Source organism: Caloenas nicobarica, chromosome 22, assembly GCF_036013445.1.
Source record: "Caloenas nicobarica isolate bCalNic1 chromosome 22, bCalNic1.hap1, whole genome shotgun sequence".
Lineage (NCBI taxonomy): Eukaryota > Metazoa > Chordata > Aves > Columbiformes > Columbidae > Caloenas > Caloenas nicobarica.
The window spans coordinates 3,092,400-3,118,414 of record NC_088266.1 but is presented as its reverse complement, the minus strand read 5'-3'; the positions used below and the strand labels follow the sequence as shown (position 1 = coordinate 3,118,414).

Genomic DNA, 26,015 nt, shown 5'->3' with positions numbered 1-26,015 from the left:
CAAACAGAAAGGAGCTTGTGAGAAAAATGATTGTGTATTAATTGGAATTTAGCTTATAGAAGGATGTTAAAGTTGCGTAAGTTGTACGTTTGTAGCAAGGATAATGTGAAATGATACTCTTATCTAAGCTTTATTGCCAACAGGTTTAATGAAAAACTCAGGAGCTCAAGGCTTCAAAATTTCCTTGCCAATGACTCGGAAAAGACAAGGAAGGGAGAAGTTCAACAAAATCATTTGGAAGATAACCTTGAAATGAAACTTACTTTGATTTCCCAAAATCACACTGATTTTATGAGAAGAATTATATAACTCCAGTTAAAAAGCTGCATTTGGGATGTCAAGGGAACTGTATCTCTCATGGCAGCTTCTATCTGGTGAAAATCTAATGTATTTGAGGTCTTCTAACCAGCAGAAATTTGCTTTTCTCCCTCATAAATGGGGCCCTTTGAATAGGAGACTTGTATTACTTTAAATTCCCATCTTCTAGAGCAACACCCCCAGTTTCTGTGATAGCTGCTGCTCTGAGCTTTCCCCAACAGCAGAGTGAAGCTGCTATGATTCATTCCAGCCTTGCTCCTGCCTACAGCTTTAAAAATAGAAGATAAGCCTTCATTTCAAAGGTAAAAAAATTAATTTTCGGTATTAAGAAAAAAATAATTCAGCACCAAATTGCATGTATTGATCCCTTAAACCCCATACTTCTAAGTATAAACTTTTGGAAATATGAGGGTTTTGCACAATCAGATATTTTATTTAAAAAAGTGAGTTTTGCTTCAGTCATGTCATATCATTTATGTGAACAGTGAGAAACTTGTTTACTTCTGTGCTGTAATTACAAGGTCGGGGAAGGCTGTAGGGTTTGTTTCTTCTGCAGAAGCTTCAGATGTACCATGTGGCTCCGTTCCCTTTACGTTTGCACGTGTGCAGGCAGTGATAGCCGTGCCCAGCTGCCATCGGGTGCTCGTGGCAGTGGGGTGGGGGTGTCTGTCCCCATTATCGGGGCTTATTCTGTATTTGTGTTTGTACTGGCGCTGGGATCAGACACCTGACAGTTGTGGTGCCCCAGCCTTGTCGTGGTGCCCCAGCCCTGTCTGTGCAAGCGTCTGACCGGTGATGCCAGTAAGAAAGCAGAATTTCTTAGAAGAATTCAGCACATGGCCTGAAGGTGGTTGGGAACGCAGCGTGGGACTCGGTGCTGGTTGTCAGGTCTTTGTTAAAACAAGCGTTATTTGGTTATTCAAATTTGAAATTGTTCCATGTTTTTCTTTTGCTATTTTCAACCACACTTCTTTATACTATTTTTTCCCAAATTAAAGAAAAAAATATAGACCACAATTTCAGCATTTCCTAGCAAATTTGCCAATACAGTCTTCAGTTACATCATCTACAGTGGCAAGTGAAATAAGGCACCAGACAGCTTTCCAGTATTAATCAAGATCTTTTTTCCATTGATCAGGGTTAGCTTTGAAACAATGAGTGACCTGGAAGAAAAGCAGCTTGATATTCCACTGCTATTTTATTTTTTTAAGCCAATATGTTTTGACATTGTTCTTCTCCTTTCTTAGGACAATACTTCTTAAATTTTTGTGAAAGTAAGTTAAAAGTTACGAAGTTTCTATTGAAAGATTACTTTCCCTGCATAAATATTTTATTGTATTAGTATTTTCCAAAACTTTCTTAGAATGTTCTCTTTGGAATCGCAGAACTGTTTAAATACGTCTTAATAAAAAATGTGGAGAAAATTTGGCAATTGCTGGTTTTGGGAAGAGCTTTGAGATGAATAGAATTGGAGGTTACATGCAAAGACAGGAGAGGATGAATTCCTGCAGAACAGGACAACAGACACTCTTTTCCAGGGTGAAACAAGTGCTTTTCTTTTTTATTCTCTTAAGTGGCATATTTTGTGTTTTAATGTTGTCCTGTTGCTTATAGCATACCAGAGAGCCAACTCGCTAAGTTACTGACTGCTTTACCCATATTGAAGTATTTGGGTTTGCTGTCTTTTAATCTGGATGATTTTTATTCACATGGATAATCCTTTTGTGTTGTCGCACCTTAAGTCAAGGGTTTACCAGACACTGTTACTCTTTCTATGGTTTCCTTACCTTCCTGTGCAATCTACTACTTAATCTTCTGCTTTATAATTGGAGATGCTGGCTTTTATGGTGGATACAAGGTAAAGTCAATGATTAACTGTCAGTGTATTCTTATTTTATTTACCTTCACTTGTATTGTTTAAAGGGAACATCTTACATTGAGGGCTTATCTACAGATGCCCCATGTAATCGATTGTGTAGTGATAAACAAGCATGTTTAACTTCAAGCAAATGCATACAAAGTTTTGATAGCTGATTTATTTATGGGAAGAGATGCAGACTCCATTTGGGGGGCGGGGGGGCTGAGAGCTGTTTTCTTTAATTGCGAGATCTCCTTTGTAAGGTAATTCCTGTTTGTAAAGTCTCTCTGAAGATTCTCATGTCACTGGATTACAAAACTGCAAAACAGCAAAGTAATTCTATATTCCACTTATTAACTTAGCACATTTTCCAAACGAACAAAAAGGAGAAGTGGTTGTCAGACCAGAGTGTGTGTATTTTTTTTAATCTGTCAAACCTTCAGATTGATTTTGTTGTTCCTTCTAAAAACCTTACACAGATTGACAGGAATGACGTTGTTGTGAAGAATTCTCACTGGCCCACACTCGCTGTGTCAGGTTCCTCAAGGAAACGTTATAGGAGTCTGAGTTTTTACTGGGGTTTAGCAGTTATCAAAATAAGACTCACAGGTATTTCAACATTTGTAGCTGAGAAATGAGATGATGTCTGACCATCGGATATTCACTAGCAAATGTTTACTTAGCTTTTATAAACTTTTTCCCCTGGACTAAGCAAGCACAATATTTATTTGGATCACCAGTGCGTGTGAGCTGTTTAGAGTGAAGCCTGCAGAAGCTCTTCTGAGCTTCCCAGGGTTGCTGTTAAGAGTTAATTTTGTTATTACACTTTCTATCAGAGTTCTGCAAGGGTGATAGACTATGATTAATGCTTTAGAACTTCAAAGAGGCAGTATTATTAATGCGATGATTGACATAAAATTACTCTACCGAGAGTATTATAATAGCTGAAAATCTATCATCTTGATGATTATTGCTGCAAAATGCTGTGGAAATGGGTAGGCAGCTCTACATCTATTCTAACTTGTGTCGAGAGCCAGATGCCTCGCTTGAGTCTAGTCAAATATGAATCTTGTTTTATTTGGCAATCCATAAGAAACAATTGGATTGTTGAATGGGAAAGATCTGGTGTTTCTGAAAGTGACCTGATTCATACAAATTTTCGGCAATTTTCTCGTGCATCACCCTTATTTAGAACCAAGTCCAATTCAAACTTCCTTAAGTTGTTGGTGAAATTGGAATCGTAATGTCTGGGTAGTAAGCTCTGGTGCAAAGCGGCTCATCTGCACTGGCGGCTGAGGGCTCTTTAGCAGTAAAGTTGTATGAGGACGTTAAACACCTTTGCCATGGAGTCATACTCTGAAAAGGAAACGGTGGTATCGCTGCCAAGTGTTAGACTTGTCTTGGGTGTTTACCAAGGAGTAGGTCATACTAAGTTTCAGCAAAAAAAAAAATTACTTCCTGCAAAGTGTTGTATTTCAAGTGGCAGGTAAAGAGCAAAGTGTCTAGTGTTGCCGATCTTATGGGCCCTTGTCAGGGATCGCAGAAGCAAAGTGGACTTTGTGCTGAACCTTCGCTCACAGCTCCCAAATCTTTCACTGCTCAGCGTCAGCCGCCACTCGCACACCAGAGCTCTGTGTTTTCTGGCTGCTTGCCTGCAAACGAAAATGTCCAGGTTGCTTTTCAGTAAGATTTTATATTTGTATTCTGTTCTAACTGACATTTTATGCTATGAAAACATGTGTGCAAAAAACTTGTACAACTTTAAAGTGTAACTTGGTCTAAACAGGTTAATCTCGAATGTAGCAGTTAGCTGAGCAGAAGACAAATACATTTGTGCTCTGACTGGGGTTTAGGATCTAACCCTCTCAAATGTTTAGTGATCCAAATAGGGCTACGACAAATATTCGGGTTATTTACTACAGGTAAAGGCAGACTGATCTAATAGTGATAATTTTAAACTTTGTGGTACAAGTAGTCATGGGAGGTATCTCAGTGGCATTATCTTGCAAATGATGCTGTCAAAATGCATGTTGTTTCTTAATTATCTGAGTGTAGCTCAATTTCAGGGTTAGAAAAACATGTCAGGGAGAGCTATAGCGAATGTAGAAGCAACATTTTCTGGACTCAAGTGAAAGCTCGTTTGTTAAAGTTGAGATAGAAATTTTGACTGCTCTGCATTTAGATACAAAATTTGGATGCTCTATTTTTAACTGGATTGTACATAAACACTGGCTAAATATCGCGAACACCAGTTATTTCTGGAAGATGTGTATGCCAGCTGTCACGTCTTTTGCTGCTTCTTTTGTTTTAATACTCGGCAAAATAAAAGCTCATGGAACGTAACTACAGAGAAGAGCGTTTATTACATTTTCTGCAGTGGGTTGGCTGTGCCCATGGTAGCTGTGGTTCGCTATTAAGTAACTTGCTAGAAATTAGTAGCGAATGGTGGGAGGTTGTGTTATTAGGGTGGGTAGGAGGTAGAAAATCACAACTACATTGAGCGATCAAGAAATTCTAATGCAAGTCTGGTTGCGTGTTGTGTACTCTGTATCTGCTATTTTAATTTTAGAAATATTGGCGTAAAGGCAGAAAGAACATTTTAAAATCTTACTAAAATAAAAGCTCTGTGTTTATTTACACTTAATTGTTTGATCACAGTTCTTGTGTGGGTTACAATTGCATAGAATTAAACACTGTGGGTGTTTATTTGCCATACTTCGTAATTATTAGGTAACATTCTGTACTACTTGAAATCACAATGGATGAGTAAGTCTCATAGTCTATAAAGTTAAGATTTCCCATGATTTAGACTCAGTTTAGAAGGCACAATATATTAAGGATTTGAACGAGATGCTTCAAGTGTGGTTGGCGTACTATTGCAAACAGATAACAAAAAGAAGGTCAAAAAGTAGTTTATATTACGTAGTTTAGTTTCCAAAACCTGAGGTATATGAAGAAGACTGGAGACAATTCCTGGTTCAATTTTTGTAGACTGGTGTAATGCCACACATTTAAGAAAGGCTTCCCATTTGTAGGACTTTTCAGCCTAAATGTTTTCATATTTTTATCTGAATGTTGTGCATAGCTTCAGCTGAACATTTCTGGATTCCTGAAGAACTCCATATAATGGCAATATATTTCCTTTTGCTTCTTGCAAACGGTTGCATAATTTCTTTATGTTGGCGTGGCATACCCTGTGATGGCACGTTAACATTTCTTGTACTGATTATTATATAATTTAAGAAGTTTTTCGTGAGATACAGTAACATAATGTTCAGTGCTATCATTAAAGCGGAGTCTTTGCCAAACATTTGCAGAAGTTGGTGTTTTAAATAGCCCAGCTCAAAATTTTCTTACACTTTCCATGGCAACAAGTTCATCTGTTATGCAAATGTCATGTTAACAGTCTCTGTAAATGCATTGCTCTGTTTCTTTTCTGCAAAATGGGTATTTAATGCTTGGCACAAACATATTTTAATACACAAGTACAGTTAGGTGTATGTGCATCTGTCTTCAGGTGTACTGAAATAACTTCCCAAGGCAGACCTTATTGCAACATTTATACGCTGGTTGGAAAACACAGGGATTAAAATGCTACTATTTGTATGTGAAGTGATGGTTAATGTGTAGCAATATGTTTATACAAAGGGCAGTTTGATATTAATAGAATTACTGCGAAGTTTGTCTTCCATGCTTATTCTGTTCCTCTTTCTCCTGTGTCTACCGTGTAAGCTTGAAAGTGTCTTTTTAAGGAAGAGGAGATGCAAATTGTGCTGGAAAAAATTACGAAGAACCTTTGCTCCCTGAATGTGCTTTTATTCTTCATGTCAAGCCGCCATTTATCTCTGCTGCTGCCGTTTGTGGTCTTCACACAGCAGTAGTAGTGCTGGTCACTGAGTTGTGAGTTACGGCGAGGGAACGTGTATTATCTAAAACAACGGGGTGTGCAGTTTCTCTTCAGAGACTTTGCTTCTGTAACTTTGGCTTTTGAAGGATCCCTCCTGGGGCCCTTCAGCATCACTTGGCACAGGTGAAGCTGTTGCAGGACAGCCCATGCGTGCGTGCACCGCTCCTGCCAGTTTGGTCCTATTATAGTACAGGGTTAGGAACTGGCTATAGATGATTTCCAAGATTTTTCCAAAGTATATAGCTATATGAATTGTGCTTCTCCACCTTTTACATTATTTGATAGATTACATTTGGGAAGACTGACAACAGACAACTAAGATCTTCTGCAGCTCTGAATTATTCTCGTGGTTTTCAGGAGTCAGAAGTTAAAATTATGTTGTGTTATGTATGGTGTGTATGTCTGTGCTCTAAGAGGACTTTTCAAGGGGTCTCTGAGGCAGCTTCTCAATTTTTCCAGAACTCTTGAGATTTGGGTGGGTATCTGTGGTACTTGTAAGGAACAGCAGGGGCAGGGTATGGGGTAGTTGTGTTATAGGGCTGCAGTTAGTGGTTCACTACAAATTTCAAAGGAATATCAGAAACTCCTGCCAGTAATTCTTTTTACTTACTAACCCAAGATTTTTGGGGAGGCACATGTCTGTTTTCCATATTTCTTGTAAACGATCAGATGTGAGTGTCCTTCTTACTTAGTGTTCTTAACTGTGAGCAGGTTTGGTGCAGCACTTAAAGGTTCTTAAAGATAATAGGATCTTGTACAATTTAGTAATATTTAATTATAGAATTCAGCTCCAGGTGTACGGAGGGACTGTGTTTAACTTTTTCCCCCAGTATCTGAGCATGCTTATCCCATCCCACCAGTTGTTTTACTGTTCCATTAGTATTTTGGTTAACAGCAAGAATAGGAGCACAGATAACTGTAGGTTGTTTTGAGATGTCTTGGTTTGATCAGTCAAATGAAGCGTGGGCGAATAAAGATTATTTCTCTTAAATTCTTACTCTGCTGTCATCTGAACTACTCTGAAATAGATGGGACTACAGTATAAGTATCAGCCAATTATCTGGGCAGTGGCAGCAGCGTGAGATCTCCTGTGCCTATTGCAATGCTTGTGCTAAATGTTATACAGGTACTGAAAAGGTGTGCAGGCAGATAAGGCTTGTGCTGACCTATGTACAATGCAAGTGAAGGAAAGGGCAGAAAAAGGAACTATATTTAAAAATTAAATTGCAAGACAAAAATTGATGCATTCCTCTCTGATCTGCTGCTGTAGGCAAGTAGCTACTTCCCATCTGTTTCTTTCATTCATTTTCCTTTGCATCTTTCTTTTGTGATTCTTTTAATGAACATACACATATATTAAGTTCTACCCTTCATTTATTCTTTTGTCATTGTTTCCATTTCACTTTCCCTGTGTTTCATTCCTGTATCTTTCTTGTTTAGACCAAGTGGAGGATCCAGCTGGCAGTAGCAGCCATGTAGGACCCTTCAGGAACCTGATGGTAAGTGCACGTGTGTACTTATACTCAGGCTTCCACCAGGTTCTGGATTCTGAGGCTTTTCCCCCCTCCTTTGGGCCTCTGTTAGTTCTTGACATCTGAAACTGTAAAAAATTAAGGGACAGACCTCAGGCTGCTTGTTAATGTTCTTTATATCAGACTAGTAGGTTGTGCTTTTAATTGAAAATCTACAGGAAGAAAATTATGCAAATCTTGCAGGTATACATGGATTTTAAAAGCACTTTGCAAACTCATGCAGGAAAGTCTATCAAAAGCTATTAAATATCTTCAAAAGTTCCTGAAGTCTAGATAAGTGAAAGCTGGGAGAGCATACCAGTGAAGTATCACTGTTACTCTGTTCTTTAATTTTCTTCCTGGGCATCTGCTGTTGAACACTCAGGGCCATGAAATGGATGCATCTGGGACAGTCATTGCCATGCTTGAGTATAGTGGATTCTTTTATCCTTTACAAAGAAAGCTGCATCCTAGAAAATGAACAAGCTAAAGCTGCTAAAAGGAAAATACCAAAAATCAGTTGGCATCTCTAGTTGCTCTATGTCAGAAATTGATCTGACGCGTGTACGTACGCAAGCAGTTTTGCTCGCTATTCTGAGTAAGGGCATGTAGGTGCTAAATGAATCCTCTCTTCAAATGTCTTTGTGCTTAAAGGCCAAGAACTTGAAACATTTCCAGCCGAATCTGTGAGCAGGTTGTGTTGTGTTTTTTTTTTTTTTTGGGGAGAGTGACAAGAGAACTTGCAAATGATCGTCTTTCCATCAATAGCATAAGGAAGTATGTGACTTAAGTAACTCAATTTTGCATCCAAATCCTGCTGTTCTAGTGCTTTCCCTGATGGTAGTTGGATTTCAGGTACTATAAATTTTATATTCCATAAATAGATGACACTTTGGAAAACCTGCTTTAGCACGAGTGATTTTTGTTGTTGCTTTTACATATTCTACGCCACGCTTTGAACAGTGCAATATATTTCTAATCTCGTTATAAGAAACAATTAATTTGGTCTTGCTTTGAAGGCTTTTACAGTAACCTGTCATTATGCTGTGAAATTCAGTGCTGCTGTAGAACTGGATGTAGAATTGCCCAGTGAGTTCATCTGCAAAACCATCAGGCTGCACCATGTAGTAAAATCTGGTCTGTAGCCCTGGCCAGGCTTGGGGAGAGGGGCCTGTGGATCAGTCTTTTCCTCCTTCTTTCCATCTCACACATAGAAGTGAGAGATGAATCTAGAATTTTGTCATTTCAGTCACAGTAGTGATGTTGGTCTTCAAATGCTAAGCAGTCTGCAAAAAAGTTGGGAACTCCTGAAGAGTTCTAGCAATTCAGTGTGTTTGGTTACGTTGCTCCTAAGGTGGATTGTGATGCGTGTTTGATTCCCTAGAATATATTGAAATTTCGCATTTGGATCCTTTACCTAGAAATGGAGGTGTTTGTTGATTGTGTTATTCTACGTTTCAAGAGGGATTTCAGGTGGCTTGGCAGATACTTCTGGAAACTGGTTTGAAATCCTTCATACTCAGGTCTTAGTACTGCAGGTTGTAATTACAAACATTAGATATGCTGACAATGTGAAATTTTGTTCAAATTGAACATTCAGTAGCCCATCAGGTAAAGATGCGTTTCAGGTCCCTATGCTTGTGTGAATGCTAAAATACACGCTAAATCTTCCGACAACTTGGAGGTGTTCAGTATGAAGTACAGTTGAATATTATATTGTCAAATAAACCGCTGTTGGTTCCTTATGGCAGATTTAGACACAGGGATTGTTGTAATATTTGAGGATATTATGGGCTAATTCCTAGCTTACTTTAGGAAGGATGTGTGTATATTCTCCAAAGGTGACAAAAATTCATTCCAAGTCAGTTGTCTTTTTCTCAGACTAAAAGTTGTTAAATTTGAATAAGAAGGCAAAAAAAAAAGAGGATAATTACACATGTGAAAATGAAACACATTGGAATTTGGGGAGAGCCTGTGAAATCTGAGCTCCTTGAGAGGAAGTACAATTATTTAAATAGAATAGAATGTTCAAGTAAAAACAAGCACTTCCTTTTAAAGCTGACCTGTCTCTGATCTGTTCCATTGGATGGGTGCATACTTGGCAATTTTCAGTTTGAATAGAGGAACATCTTTTAAAAGGCATTTCAATTTCTTGGCTCAAGATGTGAAAAATATTTTTGAGGGGAGGGGGGAAAAGGAGAGGAACTTGTTGACAGGATTGTGAGTTGGAGGGATGTGCTTCTAAATAAGAAATGGATTTAGGGCTATGATGCACACTGCTGATTAGAGGGCAGGGTCAGCGTGTTAAAAATAACATTTTTTGTGTTAGAGGGAGCAAAGGAGGAATTTGGATCGCTGCTTCTGGACAATTCTCATCTCTGAGAGGCAGTGTGTATTGGAAGTGTGAAGTTTCAGAGGAGTCCGGTGTTTCAACCTCGGTGCTATATGTAAAATAGCCGTTCTATATGGAGAACGTGGTCTTTGCAATGAACTGAATTGGAAGACCTTGAAGTTTCATTTGTTATTAAGCAGTCCTGATCATAATTTCGACATATTATAGGACTGAATCTTTAATGGAAACAATTAGCAGTATAACTGTGTAGTGCATTGGTAAATTAAGTTTTCGATGTCTTTACGTCTTGCGTTGATGATGAGGTCTTTGCATAATGCCAGTTTGCCCTGATCCCCATTGTGTTCTTCATTCTGTGCAACTAATATGTGCTGCTTAATTTTGCTAACAGAAAGCATTAGCAAATGTGTTTGTGTCAGTGGACATGATGAAATAACTTTGTATTTTAGTGTTACTTAGTTCCATTTAATTTGGTTTTACTGTCTTTGCCTTGTTGGTCAAGATCATGCTGCTTTTAATGTTCTCATAATATTATTACTTCATTGTTTGTACTGTAGCTCGCTTTGAGTGGTTGTTCATAATGTTTGTACAAGTAGAGAAGCCTCTATGGGTTTCTGCTTCATATGGTTATCCAATTAACAGTAAGGATTAATAGTATATAAAGAAATTCCATGTTTTCCATATACTTGTATGAGATACGGTAATTTAATAGCCATACGAAGGTATTGGGTAACTGCATGATGTGAACTTGTTAACTCTGGAAAATACATTTCTGCTGTCGTCTGTTCTTGCTTTGAAAGAGACTAAAGTATTTTTGAGTCTTAGGTTTTTTAGAAACTCATTGTTATCTTTAATTTTAATTTCTTCTGAGCTCTATAGAGACTTACTGCTTTATCTGAATTCTATATATTTTTTACTGATCTGTATTTTCTATTCCTCAGGAAAACAGGGTTTCTACAGAAATGTGTTATGTTCCAAAGCTGGGTGTTTTAATTTGTGCCGCTCAAATATGAAAAATAAAAATTATTGGACAAGAATAATAAATGTTCCTTGTTTTTCTCTAGGAAAGAAAAAGACTCAGGAAGGTAAAAACAAGGGAAAGAAGGCAGTGGATACAAAACAGAAAAAGGCTGTTTTGGACTCTACTTCTGCAGATATGAGGGATTCTAAAGAGGGTGAGTTCTCAAGTATCTGACTTTTCTCCTTCTGTCTCTTTGAATCAAAGGCCACTTTTGGTCATGTTTAACATGTTAGCATGTTATGTTAGTGTAACAAAGTGTACATGTTTATATAGTTTGCCCAAACTTTTAGTAAGGAACTTGGATACGAGAAATATGTCGTTAACCATGTAGCTCTGATAACAGGAAAAACAAGCTTACTTGTAAAATCCAAATATAAACCCAAACTCCTGAGAACAGAAGAGCAAGGTCTTTATTCTAAAATAATATATTTGGAGCATAGTTATACAGTCATTATTTATTGCTATTTAACAGAAGTCAGCATCAAGGAGGAAAAAAAAAATTAATACACCGATTAGCTAAGCATGCTTTTTGTCCTAAAGATTATCTGCAAACACTGTTTATAAATCAACTTGGCTTTTTTCACATAGTGTGCAAAAACACCTGAAAGATATTTTAAAGGTATAGTTTTTTGCCTGTTTTATAAGCATGTAAAACTTGCCAGTGCTATGAGTGTAACTGATAATGCTGAAAGCTCTGGATAGGTACTGATTTCTTTCAAGCTTCTCTTCTTGAACTTCTTTTGCCCCACAACTCTTCCATTCCATCTCTGTTGCCCCTTCTGCTTGCACACCATTGTCCCAGGCACATTATGCCCCAGCTGGGGAATGCAGAGGAACTTTCTGCTGTATACGTGTAACCGCTTATGCAACATTGTGTGAATTACCAGCAAAGTTATTTTCTTCAGCAGTGGATTTATCTGACAGCAGATGGGTAAAACTAGCATGCAGAGATGTGAATAAAGAAGCCGTTCACACCAGTAAATGAGATGCATGCGGGCTCTGCTTCAGAAGTGTAGGAAATAGCCATTCAGGCAATGGCTGCAAGGAAATGGGATATAAGGAATGGGAAGGATGTTAATAATGTGGGGAAAATAGTCAAAATCCAAAATTGGCTTGACAGGCTTCCTGTCTACTTTATTTGTATTGCAGAACTTCTCTGACACATTCGCAGTCAGAAAAGTCTGAAAGTTTCTTGGAGGTTTCCTGAAATGTTCTGAAGTCTGCCTTGAAATGTCCTGCTGCTCTTCAGGCTGTTGGGGGTTTCTTGGCCACAACGTTCAATCCAAAGATTCTTTGTTAAGTATAGGCAGTTGCCTACATCTTGCTGAAGTTCCAGAAAGGAAATTTCTGGATACAGTTTTACTCTCGGTACTGAATCACAGCAGAAGTAATTGGTATCGTGTTGAGTCATGAATGTTGGATGTGTTGTGTTAGAGGAAAAGGCAGAAGAAAGGTGTAGCACACTTTAAGTGTTTGGTAAAAATGTCTCCTGCTTTTCTTTTCATACTTTCTATGTCAGGTCATAAAGAGGAGGACGAAACACCTTCTGTTTCTGCTGTGCTGTCTCTGGAGCAAACAGCTGTGATTCAGGAAATGGTAAATCAAGAGGTGCTTCCAAAGCTGATGGTCCCCAGTCCCACCAGTGAACCACAAGTGGTGACTGAAGACAAACAAGGAGACGCAATAAACTGTGCATCAGATGACTTAGATGATGATGAAGAGGAGGATGATGAAGAAGAGGAAGATGAAGAGGAGATAGAAGATACCAATATGCCTAAAGAACATGCTGAAATGCCTTTGATATGTGAAGAAAAGTTAGACTCTCTGGAAGAACAAAAGAGTACATCAGAAGAATCTCCAGAAAGCTCTCCAAAGAAAAAGCTTGTTGTGAAAGTTCCAAAAGCGAGAGGTGAATCAAATGGTGATGTTCAGGAAACGTTCATGTTTCCCTGTCAGCATTGTGAGAGGAAGTTTACAACAAAGCAAGGACTTGAACGCCACATGCACATCCACATCTCTACTTTCAACCACGCTTTCAAGTGTCGATACTGCGGGAAAGCCTTTGGTACTCAAATTAACAGGCGAAGACATGAGCGACGCCACGAGGCAGGGCCAAAAAGGAAACCGTTCCTAACATTGACGTCATCACAACACTTGGATAATGTTGCTGATAACCAAGTGATAGTGGATGATGGTCTGAAAGATGATCTGAATGTTTCCAGTCTTGTGCAAGACTCTGTTGTCTTGGATTCTGAGAAAGTTTCCCAAGAAATGTCAAACTCTGCTTTTGCTGAGGAAAATAAGGAACCCAAAGAATTGCATCCATGCAAATACTGCAAAAAGGTTTTTGGAACTCACACCAACATGCGGAGGCATCAGCGTAGGGTTCACGAGCGTCATCTTATTCCCAAAGGTGTCAGAAGAAAAGGATTCTTCACTGAAGAGCCACCGCTTCAGACTGAGCAGGCCCCACCAGTGCAGAGTGTGTACATAGCAAGTACGGAAATTGAAGAGGAAGGCGAAGTAGATGATGTCTATATCATGGATATTTCCAGCAATATCTCTGAAAATTTAAATTATTATATTGATGGTAAAATTCAGTCCAACAGCAGCACTAGCAATTGTGATGTGATCCAGATGGAGTCCAACTCTGCAGACTTGTATGGACTAAATTGTATAATCAGTCCAGTTACAGTGGAAATCTCCCCAAATTTAAAGGTGACACAAACACATGTGAATGAACCTCCCAAGGAACCCTCCAGCAGTGGGAGCAATGAATCCAAAAAGAGGAGAACTGCCAGCCCTCCTCTCATACCAAAAATAAAAACTGAAGTAGACCCAGAACCTGTAACTCCTACTAGTTCTTTAAATCTTCCTCTTAGCATTTCAACAGAAAGCTTACCTTTTCTTAAAGAAAAAGGTGTTTATTTGTCATCAAAATTAAAACAGCTTCTTCAGACACAGGACAGTAAGAAGATGACTCCAAGTGAAATCCCTAAACTAGGACCTTCTGTTACATCGTCCCCTATTTTGCCTCCAGTATCCAGTAGATTTAAAAGAAGGACCAGCTCTCCTCCCAGTTCTCCCCAGCACAGTCCAGTTCTTCGAGACTTTGTCAAATCAGGTGAGGGAAAAACTGTGTGGAATGATAATATTCGGAGTTCAAAAATGCCAAAGTTAGAAAGCCACAGCAACTCACCTGCTTGGAGTTTGACTGGAAGGGAGGAAAAAGAGACTTTGAGCACTCTTTGCTTTGAAGACTATAAAATATCAAAAGACTGGACAGCAGCTCTGACTTTTGGCAACGTGTGCAACCAGCAGCCGCTGGATTTATCTAGTGGCATGAAACAGAGGTCTGATGTCAAAAATAAGAATCAGGTTCCCTGGGAATCCGTTTTAGATTTAAGCGTGCATAAGAAGCCTTGCAGTGATGCTGAAATTAGGGAATACAAAGAAAATTCCATACAACCAACCTGTAGTGGTGTTAAAAAGAAGAAACCAACCACTTGCATGTTACAGAAGGTTCTGCTGAATGAGTACAACGGAACGGACGCAGCCACAGACAGCACGCTCGGTGTGAGCAGGAGCGTGAGCCCAAGCAAACCCCCGGAGCCTCAGGCTGACCCTGACGTGGATCCCAGCCTCTCTGCATCTTCTCTTGACACTCAGCCCCTCAGTTCCTCAGTTTCCCCTGTGCCACAGGCGGCTGCCGTACCTTCCATGTGCCAGCTGCCTCCTTTGTTAACACCAACCAACCCTCCTTCCCCTCCGCCCTGCCCACCTGTCCTAACCGTTGCTACGTCGCCTCCTTCCCTTCTTCGGACGATGCCGTTACCAATTCCAGATGTCTCTGCCAGTGCCACTAACACTTCTTCCTGCCCATCTCCACTTTCTAACACTACTACCCAGTCCCCGCTGCCAGTTCTTTCGCCTACGGTTTCTCCTTCTCCATCTCCCGTTCCTTCTGTTGAACCTCTTATTTCTGCTGCTTCACCTGGTCCTCCTACACTCTCTTCCTCATCTTCATCCTCTTCTTCCTCCTCTTTCTCCTCCTCTTCATCTTCATCATCTCCATCTCCGCCTCCTCTCTCTGTAGTTTCTTCTGTTGTTTCCTCTGCTGATAATCTTGAAAATACTCTCCCGATAATGAAACAGGAAGAAGCTGAAAATGAGCAACAGAAAGCAAGAGAAGATCCTCATACTTCAAGTGAATCAGTAGTGCAGGAAACATTCAATAAAAGCTTTGTGTGCAATGTCTGTGAATCACCTTTTCTTTCTATTAAAGACCTAACGAAGCATTTATCCATTCATGCTGAAGAATGGCCCTTCAAATGTGAATTCTGTGTACAGCTTTTTAGGGATAAAACAGACTTGTCGGAACATCGCTTTCTGCTTCACGGAGTAGGGAACATCTTTGTTTGCTCCATCTGTAAAAAGGAGTTTGCTTTTTTGTGCAATTTGCAACAGCATCAGCGGGATCTCCATCCAGACAAGGAGTGCACACATCATCAGTTTGAAAGTGGGACTTTGAGACCCCAGAATTTTACGGACCCCAGTAAGGCGAATGTGGAGCACATCCAGAGCCTGCCCAAAGATTCTTTGGAACCTTCTAAAGAGGAGGAAGATGAAGATCTGAATGATTCCTCTGAAGAGCTTTATACTACTATAAAAATAATGGCATCTGGAGTAAAATCGAAAGATCCGGATGTTCGCATGGGCCTCAATCAACACTACCCAAGCTTTAAACCACCTCCATTTCAATATCACCACCGGAATCCTATGGGTATTGGAGTTACCGCAACAAACTTCACAACCCACAATATTCCACAGACTTTTACTACTGCCATTCGATGCACAAAATGTGGTAAGAGTGTTGATAACATGCCCGAGTTACACAAACACATATTGGCCTGTGCGTCTGCCAGTGACAAAAAGAGATACACACCTAAAAAAAATCCAGTACCACTGAAACAAACGGTGCAGCCGAAGAACGGCGTGGTTGTCATAGCTGGCCCTGGAAAGAACGCCTTCCGACGAATGGGTCAGCCCAAAAGACTTAATTTCAATGTTGAGATTAGCAAAATGTCTTCAAATAAACTGAAAATAAGTGCATTGAAAAAGAAAAACCAGCTCGTCCAGAAGGCTATCTTGCAAAAAAAGAAATCTGCCCAGCAGAAGGCAGAACTGAAAAATAATCCGTCCGAGTCAGACTCTCACATCTGCCCCTACTGTAATAGAGAGTTTACTTATATCGGAAGTTTGAATAAACACGCATCATACAGCTGTCCCAAAAAACCCATCTCTCCCTCCTCTAAAAAGAACTCCTCAAAAAAAAGTGCAAGTTCTCCTTCACCTGCAAGCAGCGAAAAAGGCAACAACCTGCGCAGGCGAACAGCAGATGCAGAAATCAAAATGCAGAGCATGCAGCCCCACTTGGGCAAGACCAGAGCGCGGACCTCGGGACCTGCACAGCTCCAGCTGCCCTCCGCATCCTTCAAATCGAAACAAAACGTGAAATTTGTGTCTTCGATTCGCTCTAAAAAGCCAAATTCCTCTTCGTCGTTGAGGAACTCTAGTCCTGTGAGAGTGTCCAGGATGTCCCACGTTGATGGGAAAAAAACTAAGGTGGTCGCTAAGAACAATTCTTCCGGAATCTCAAGCAAAGTGTCCCGGAAATTGCACGTCAGAATACAAAGGAATAATAAAGCGGTTTTGCCAAGTAAATCTGCTGTGGCGAGTAAGAAAAAGGCAGACAGGTTTGCTGTAAAATCTCACGAGAGGATCGGGGGGCCGATCACACGGAGCCTGCAGCAGGCAGCAGAGGCAGCGGAAAACAAAAGAGACGAAAGTACAAAGCAAGAGCTAAAAGATTTCAGGTAAGCATTTAATTTGAAGTTGAAGCAACACAGGAGCATGTTGCTTGCTGTTTTGCCGATTTGCTTGGTCTCTTTTTTGTTTTTAATTTCTCATACTTAAATTAAAAAAAAAGGTTGCGTTTCCTCGAACGTGGTTAAGTAGCTCAGTGATGCTGGGGTACGATGTACATACTTGATGCATTTTGTCATGAAATAATACATCGTTTGTACAGAGTATCTTTCATTATAAACTGAATTGAAAACTCTGGAAAAAAATGTCAGCGCCCAAGTGCAAATAAACTTAACGTCATTAAACTTGATGTTATCAGAGACAGTGACCTTGTATTTGATATCTAACGTGTATGGTGGCCCCAAGTCATTCTCGGTTAGTTCATGGTGGTTTGCTAAGCTAAAAATCATGACGACCTTTTTTACTCGCTAAAATAACTTGCATTGTTGGTTTTTTGATAGAAAGCGTGCTCTGCATATCATATTATAAAAGCCGTGACCAAATACTTCAGAAATGTATGTACATACTAATTGAGTCAGATCATTAAATACTTAATATAAGGGAAATAGCCTTGTAAGAAAAATTATATGAACATGTAAATTTGTTAGAAGTATCACACTCTTATGTTTCAGTATAAACAAATTTTATAATTAAAGTTCTGTTTCTTTTTGACAAGAAGCATTTTAATCACAGGAAAGGGTAATACCTCAATAAATAAATAAAATCTTAATCTACGTGCCTGAGTCCCAACTTCTGTCTTCATGTAGTCTCTCAAATCAACAGGATATTTTGCAAACTGTTTATAACTTTATTAGCACGTTCCTGCCCTGTCTGCCCATAGGAGTCCGGTGGTGATATTGAAATGGAGGTTTCCAAGAGTGTCTTGGAAATAGGTGTCTGATTTATTGATTAACTTGCACAAAGCTCACTGGTAATTAAGAGTTCTTTTGGTTTGGGTAATTGCGGTGCATGGCTGTGATTAACACCAGTATTTTTTTTATCAAAGTAATTGATAGTGGAGGAGAGGGAGGAACTGTCAACCTGCTTCAGAACCAGTGTCCCCTGGTAGAAGTTGTCAAAAAGTGTCAAAATCCAAACTCGTTTGCAGCTTGTGTGCCTTACCGGGAAGGCCTCACAGTTGAAAAGTCTGAGGAAATACTTTGGAAAGGTTCAATATAACAGATTTCGAAGAGCAAGAGAGGAACTTGACTTAGAATAGACAATATCCAAATCAGAATGTGTTGCAGGAGGAAAATGCTACTGGAATTTGGAGCCTAGTGGTGAAAAAGAAGTCTTTAAGGAACAAGAACTGTCTACCAGGCCAGGTCTCTTGGGACAGAAACATCTTTATGTTCCTGAGTTCTCATGAGCTGCTTGTAGTGTGACATGTGAAGCTGCTTCACATCGTGCCACAGCAGATCAGTAGCATTTGAAGCTGGAATGACACATCTTTCCATTTAAAATAGTCATTTGACCTTAAGCAAAACAACTGAGTACTTGGATATCTTGCATATGGAAATTAATAGTATTTGGGGCTAATAATAATTCACCTGGGGACAGGATTTCCCTGACTGTCTCAAATACAGTTAGTTTACTTTGGCAGCTTGTGGGCTTTACTGGATTAATGCATAGATAAGCTAGAAGAATTCTTGCTTTTTGTTTCTGAAATGATGTTCATAAATCTAGATTGTCTAGTCAACTTTTTTTATATCAAGTATATAGTATAAAGATTTTTTTTTTTGCCTTCCTACACTGATGCCAGTACAGGCTAACGTCGGTTCTATGCTATGTCGGCACTGTCGGTTTTATCTTTTTCCAGGAAATCTTAATATTTTTTCAAGACTTGCTTCATGTAATACTTGTCTCCAAATTTGTTTTTCACCTTTTAGTTTTTCTGTGTAAGCATACTCCGTTCACAAAGAGTCTGTTTTGTCATTTATCTTCAGTTTTTGTTTTTTATTTTCTAGGAATCTCCTGTAAAAACCAAACCAAACAAACAAATCCTTTAATGACATGGTAGAGCTGTTGCATGCTCCACTTAGGATAAGCACTACGCCAATGGATGTGAAATCCAGCAAGCTTGCGAAACCAGCTGCAGCTGACTCAGAATCATAGAATTGCCTGCGGGCTTCTTGCTAAGATTCAGTGGCGGGTATAGATTTTTTTGTTTCGTGCCTGACACACGCGCTGGGCTACAGGATGATTCAGATAGAAGAGAAGGGTATTATTCAAAACCAACCCAAACCCCTGTGAAACCATCAAAAGAAATGGTGGGGTTAACTCAAGCAAACCTTTTGCTCTGGTGTTTGCGTAGGTCCTGGTTTGTCTGTGGCAAAGCAGGTTCCTTCGTTTGGTCAATAACTCAGTGGAGATTCAGGGACAACAAATGTTGCTGCACTCGGTGTTTTTGTCACATATTAAGTCTCTTAAAGCCTTTTGTCGAAGTGAATGGGTAGAGGCCAACCTCGCATGGCAGAATTCCCTTTTCTTCCCACCTTCTCCTCACTTTCTGAGTCTTTTACATGTCCAGCACACAGCGGGAAAAAGCCTTGTTGGGATGTTTTATGGATTTTTCCAAATTCCTATTTATACATACAAATGAAACTTTATATAGCGGTGAAATACTGATATCAATTTCTAAATACCATATATATAATGAATGCAGTGTATCTTTTTATCGATAAGAAGGCTAGACCAGGACTACGTACCTGTATATTTTGAAAGTTAAATATATAATTACTCGAAAAGGTCGTACGCTTCTAATAACTTAAGACAGCAAATTGGTCTGTTGTTCATAACAGTTTTTATGGAAATGCCGTTTGTCAAGTGTTCATAGAGCTTTCAAGGTTAACGACAGAACCGATGGAAAGTGACTAGTTTCTTTATACAGCCACCCCTTTTATTTTTTGTTCTTGACTTAAAAAGTAATCTACCTCTTAAAATTTGTAGTTTAATACTTGTTTGGTGAATTTGTGCCACTTTCACTTTCACTATCATTCCCATTTTGTTACATTTCTGTTATGGGGACATTATGTTGAAATATTGTATAAAGCATTTGTAGCAAGTTTAAAAAAAAATAAAATATTTAAAATTATTTAAATTGTTTTGGACACTTCAATTGTACTATATGTGATTTACATTTTACATTAATTTCGTTTTGTTTTCATTTTGGGTTGTTAATCTTGGAGCATGTTCCTGTATTAAAGTTTGCTGTTAGTTATATTGTTTCTTTTATTGGAGAGTGATATAAAGACTATTCTAATGCAAACATTAAAAATTACAATTTGACATAAAAGTGAGGTTGTCATTGCTTTTGAACGTTGTAGCCTTGCTGAAGATCCTGTAAATGCAGGTAAGCAACTGAAGAGGGATTTTCTTCCAGCACGAAATACAAACATCGTGTAAGCCTGAGATGCATTAAAGAGTCTCTGTGGTGTTGCAAGCACTTAATGACCAACTAGATGGAACCATCATGACACATTTTCTATAACTGTAACCAATAAAGCAAACTTTTTAAAAACTTGTGGGAAACTCGCCTTTTGTATGGAAACCAGATGTACCAGGGCAAATGGAACAATGTACATCTAGAAGGAATTAAGTCTGCTTGCATCCTTTCCTTGTCTACACCCACTTCACAGAAACAAGTTCATACCAATTTGCTGCTTTGGAGTTAGTCTTAGATTTTTTTTTTTTAATTGTGGACACAGTAAATTTAAATAATTAAAATTGCACACACCACTTCAACTTTTTCTGATATTATGATGTTCTAATTTTATATGCTTTAAACGTGTGGAGTAGTTTACTTTAAACAAATACATGTAAAGAGTTTTGGGATGTTGTATTCCAGCACCGAGATGTTCATTCTGTCCCCTGCAGTGGAGCCGGCGTCTGTGTCCATGTTAGTGTGACATCGGATGGAATAATGTACCATCGCTACGACTGGCACTGTTACAGTGACCCATTTCTTAGCATATTCACTACTAATCCGGTAGTCATTTAATATTTTATGTAGTTGTCTATTCGAATTAATACTTCTGTTTGAGTAAGATTCTTTGACAAGAGCTCCCTGTTGATTTTCTCATGTGATAGGTCATTCCCTGGACATTATTCTCTCTGTAACAAAGTTTTCCCTGAATTTGAACGGATAGGGGGAATGTGGTACAAAGCTGCGCAAGTTCTGACATTGTTCGCAGGGTGGTTCTGCAGGCACCGCTGTGCCTTGGTAACACACGCTGCGCTTCGGTCGTCGCACCACGACTGAAGAGGCAAAATCATAGTGGAGCTTACAGCAGCAGTGACACCCATGAGGTGGTAGGACAGCCACAGCGGCGGGTTTTCATGGTGATCAGGTGTTAGTGTATTTACCTCGGAGAAAACATTTTGCATGCCCGTAGTTGTATTTGGATATTTTATAAGGATCAGGAAACCTGAAAAAAGGGTAAAAATGCTCCTGTAGTTCTAAAGTTACTGAGGGTAGGATATAAAGTCATCCTTAACGAGTCATTTCGGATCTTTCTAGCAGTGAACTGATCATTCATAAACTCTATTCCTTCCCTAGTTCTTTAATATTATGGCAGAAATCCTGTTGCCATTTTCTTTACTGTTTCCCTGCTGGGCTGTTAAATCCTGTGGTGTCCTGACCCTGGTTCACACGTGTTTGCAGGTGACATGCCGTGGGATGCAGATCCGTGTTCCAAAGTGAGCCCTAATCATCACAGAAGTTTCATTCCTAAATAGGCTGCTCACCACAGGCAGAAAATGTACAGCTCTTCTAGTTCCTACGGCATCTCATCTACATAATTGAATCTCTGTGGCTTTTCTAACTGCCTCTTGACGATCTAAACGCAACAATAAAGCTGTAACGATGCCCAGAAAGTGCTGACATCTTTTGAAATTCATCCAAACAGGCAATGAAAACAATTAAACTTGTCCTGTTTACAGAGACTGACACGCTGGTCAAGATCAAACACTGTGTCAGTTTAATGAAAACAGCAATACTGCAATGAGATCTAACACAGCGTGTTTACCTTTTTTTCTTTTTCCCCATGATCCAGTTTGCTAGAAGGGTTTAAAACCAGCTTATATCAGAGACTGCCTTAAATGTGTTTGGCCTGAGGCGTTGCAGGACAGCCCGGGTGACGGGCCAGGCCCCGCGTCTGGTGGTTTCTGCCCTTTGTGTGAGGTACCTGCGCTGGGATTGACGCTGCCGTGTCTGGTACGATGTTTTGTCGGCATTTTGTATTGCGAGCCTTTTATCGGAAGCGTTCTGGTTTTGTTCCCCATGGTTTCCTCAAGGGAGATGTCATAGCAAGCTAGGTCCTGGCAACGTGATGTGTAAATTTTCCATTTCAAGTGTCGGAATGAGTAGCACTCCCTTCACTTACGGAGCTTTGTGACCTCATTTCCAAAACCGTGGGGCCACTTCCAGCTTTTCCTGGAGTCAAGTTCAAGAAGCTGAGGTGCAAGTGATAACCTGGGACAGACAAATAGCTTGTGAATGACCTTAGGAAGAGAACTTAGAAAGCTTTACATACCAACTCTAGCTTTTATTTGCCGAGTGTGTTGTCTCCATGAGTCACGTTATATCGTGTTTCTATTCATGATGAAAATGAGCTAAAGGACAGATACTGAATAACAAGTGATGCTGGTTTGGAGCTGAGCTTTTGTGGTGAATTATGAAAAGAGAGGTGAACTTCCACGTCTTCTATTTAATTAAATTGATAAAAAATTAGAGAGAAACTCTTGGGACAAGGATGAGATTTCGTAGTAGTAACCGAAGCTACTTTAATACCAGTAAAGGGCAAAGCTGACTTGGGTCACCTCTACACAGTATTTTAAAATAGAATATTAATACCTGTTGTAGAATTAATACCATATTGTGTTTGGTGTTTTAAAGCCATAACTGGAGTTTTGAGAAGCACTCAACAGTTGGATGCACAAATCTTATGGGCCTTTAATGGGAACTCTAAAGCTTCCCCTACACAGCCACAGTCATCCGAATTGATTTTTAAAGTAGTGTCCTTTGTCTGAACAGTTATGCCAAGATCTAATGAACTGAGAGCTAAAGGCTACTCAGGTGATGTCTTAGAAAACAACTGGGGAACAAAGTACAAATTCAAATGGTCAAGAGATTTTTAAAAAGCTGATATTCCAGTTGCAGATCCGGAGTTTGTTTCCTGTTCATGGCTGTCACGTGGTGCAGTTTAATTCTGTAGTCGCGTACTGTATTTTTTTTGGTAGAGCCCATAAAAATTCATAAGGTGAAGCTGCTCGAAAAGTGAATAGAAGCTCTAACGGAAGAGGGTACGTGTGGGACCTTCCAGTGTTGTTTGGAAGAGTGGGAAGGTGAGGAAAATAATTCTATTTCAGAGGAAAATGCAAATAAAACACTATAAGAAAGGCAGGATATATAATACTAGGGTGATGGTTAATGGTCCCTTTTACACACTAAGGGAGACAATGAAACATGTTGATGTTATTAAAAATGGGGTTTTAATCCTGCTTTGTTTTCTTAACTTATTCAAGGCTGGAGTGGTTTGTGGAGTGCAGGACAGTGATCAGCAACATGCACTTTGTATATATTTCTCTGCTTATTTTTTGCAAGAGTTGTGTGTTTCACAAGCCAAACAGGCTCTCTGAGTCATGGTTTGGATGGCGATCCTCCCAGAAACTGCCAAAGGCTTGTGAGAAGCAGCTTGCGTGATTCAGCGGGTGACGTTCCATTTCTCAGCGGCCGCTCTGGCGCAGGGCGCGCGCTGGAGCTGTGCAGCAAACCTGAGACTCGCGCTGCTCATCGCGTCCCGCGTCAGTCAAAAAAAGACGAAGAATCTTGTATCTGGGCCTGTTTCAGCACAGCCTGCCTCGGTTCTGCCTGCGGTTCGGGCAGCGCCGCTCAGCAGAGTTAGAGGCCGGGCGTACAGTAAATGCGAGGGCTTTTTTTTGGCGAGGACGCTGCTCCCGTGCGGCTCTTGCCGGGAATTTGCTTTGGAGATGCCAGGCTGAGCAAACTCCCTCTCGTGCAGACGAGTGTGAGTTGTAGTCGCGTTCCAGCTGTGATTTGCTGGTAGGATTGATTTAGCATTTCAGTTAGGGATTGCGCTTTCTGCTAAACGCTGCGGTGCGGGAGGAGGTAGGAAGGTGAGAAATAATGAATTCTTCTGGCATTGAGCTGCTTTAAAGGGTCGCACATTCCAGCTCCGCTGTCGCTGGACTTTGAGCTTGTATTCCCCAGTGGTTATGGCAGATGCCTTCACGCATCTGTCTTTTTAAACCAAAAGCTCCTTTTGTTCTGTGGTTTATTTTGTATGTAATGGGATGCGTAGGGCTGAGGGATGGTGCTGGTTGTGCTGGCCTTCAGGAATCGCTTTGAACTCATTTGGAGGAACCATTTCTGTATAAAGCTAAATAAAAATCAACTACAGTCTTCCCAATGTGTGATAAAAGTTCTCTTGTTCTTTTCCTTTGTCATGAATGTGGTTCAGTAGACACAAACCTTTTATCAAATTATCAGATTAGATTACTTGCCAGTGTAGAAGCTGTATTTGAGTACTGCTGCTTTTAATCCAACATTGTGCACCTTTTGGCTTGCACAATGCTCTGGGCTTCTTTAAAAGGGCAGGAAGATAAATTGCTGACCTGATACTCTTCACCTAAATTTATAGGTCTAGACCAAGATTTCTTAAAGTGACTAATAATTTCTTTCAGCTCAATTTGGAAGCACCATCCAGGAGACTGATCTTCCAAAAGAGCTCAGTAGCCATCAGTGATGAATCCCTTTAAAGTGGCTACTTCAGATCACCAGTTGCTTTGGCAAATCCAATCAAGTAAAATGATATTGATCCATGAACTTGAGGTAGTTCCCCAGGTGAGCTGCAGACACGGCGTCAGAGTTTTTCCAACAGTTTTCGGTGGTGATTTGGCCGTCGATCACTGAAGTTAATCGTGGTCTGAAGCAGGATTTCCTGGGGCTGGAACTGGGTCAGCAATGAAGGAACTTGAACTCCAGAGCACGTGCATGAAAGGAAACGATTTCTGAGTTACTGTGGGGCAGCGACGCTGCTCTGAAGTTCTTCGAACCCCTGTGGTTCCAGTACTGCTCGGCACCTTGAAAGCCGAGAACACCAAGGGTTACACCAACAGGTTTTTCCAGTTTAGATTCATGAAAGGCCTGACCATAAAATCATAATATTCACATTCTGTCCTTTAGCATCACATGATTGCGAGATAAAATCCTGACGTGTTCCAGCTTTTTTTACTGCTTTCATAAATAAACACATGTAAATCTCGCAATAGCTGCAGTCCAGTACATTAAGATCCTTTTTGCTTTCTGCTGCTCCCCCAGTTTCCATACACAGAGGCAGGACTGTCTGCATCCTCCTCAACATCATTCTATCCACAAGCCTTTTTTGCTAAATATTTTGTTTCACTTAAAAAAAATCATGTAATTGGTGCTTGATGTTTTTCCAAGTCCTAGTTTTGTGTATTTATTTTCTCATTAAGCAATACACTGGTGCAAGAGAGTACATGCCACTGAGGTTAGCAACACATGGCTTAGTTCTGGCTGGGAGCGGAAAGCCCAGAAATCTCATTTATCCCCAAGCCCCCTCGCTTGCCTTCTGGCCTGTAAAATTACCTCGCCTAGTCCTGCAAAGCCAGGAATTTACCTTTAATCATCCACACCTTTTAATCTTTTTTTTTTTTTGCAGGCAGTAAATTATTTTAGGACTCAGTCTGTGTTGTTTTATTTAAGAAGAGTAAACACTGGATAGAAAATGTGCCTTTTGGTAGGAGCTGTGTTGGAGTGTGTGTGCCTGGGGCTGAGATTTTGGACCATATGCGTGGGATTTTTTTAGATGAGGAGCATAGAGGTATAAGCCCTGCAAGAAAAACACGCTTTGATTGAGGTTCAGATGTGAACCTAAATTACCTGAATGTTTCATCGCACGCCGGGATGACTGTTCACTGAATTTCACCAGCGTGACCACAACCGTATCAACTCACTCCGGTTCATTCCCACAGTAACCCGCCTTTTCTGGGGCATTTTTAGTGAGCGAAACTCACCACTTGGAAGAATGTTCATGGCACAAGTGTGGCAGGAGACAAGGGAATTTGCATTAAAAATACCTGATGTATTTGGAGAATGTCTGAGGGGAGGGTGTGTGCCAGGAGCTGGAATTTTTACTTGC

The 26,015-nt window shown here is 40.0% G+C and overlaps 1 protein-coding gene across 2 annotated transcripts in view; it reads left to right on the top strand.

The window, feature by feature from the left end:
- Positions 1 to 26,015, top strand: part of PRDM2 (PR/SET domain 2) — a 59,678-nt gene that overhangs the window by 26,599 nt on the left and 7,064 nt on the right. The window contains exons 7-9 of one of the 2 annotated variants that reach the window (XM_065649863.1): positions 11,009 to 11,119; positions 12,485 to 16,841; positions 18,798 to 20,383. In XM_065649863.1, coding sequence (XP_065505935.1) covers positions 11,009 to 11,119; positions 12,485 to 16,841; positions 18,798 to 18,810 — 4,481 coding nt within the window. In that variant the 3' untranslated portion in view covers positions 18,811 to 20,383. Of the gene's footprint in view, positions 1 to 11,008; positions 11,120 to 12,484; positions 16,842 to 18,797; positions 20,384 to 26,015 lie in introns of those variants that run through there. The other variant, XM_065649862.1, reaches the window with a different exon arrangement.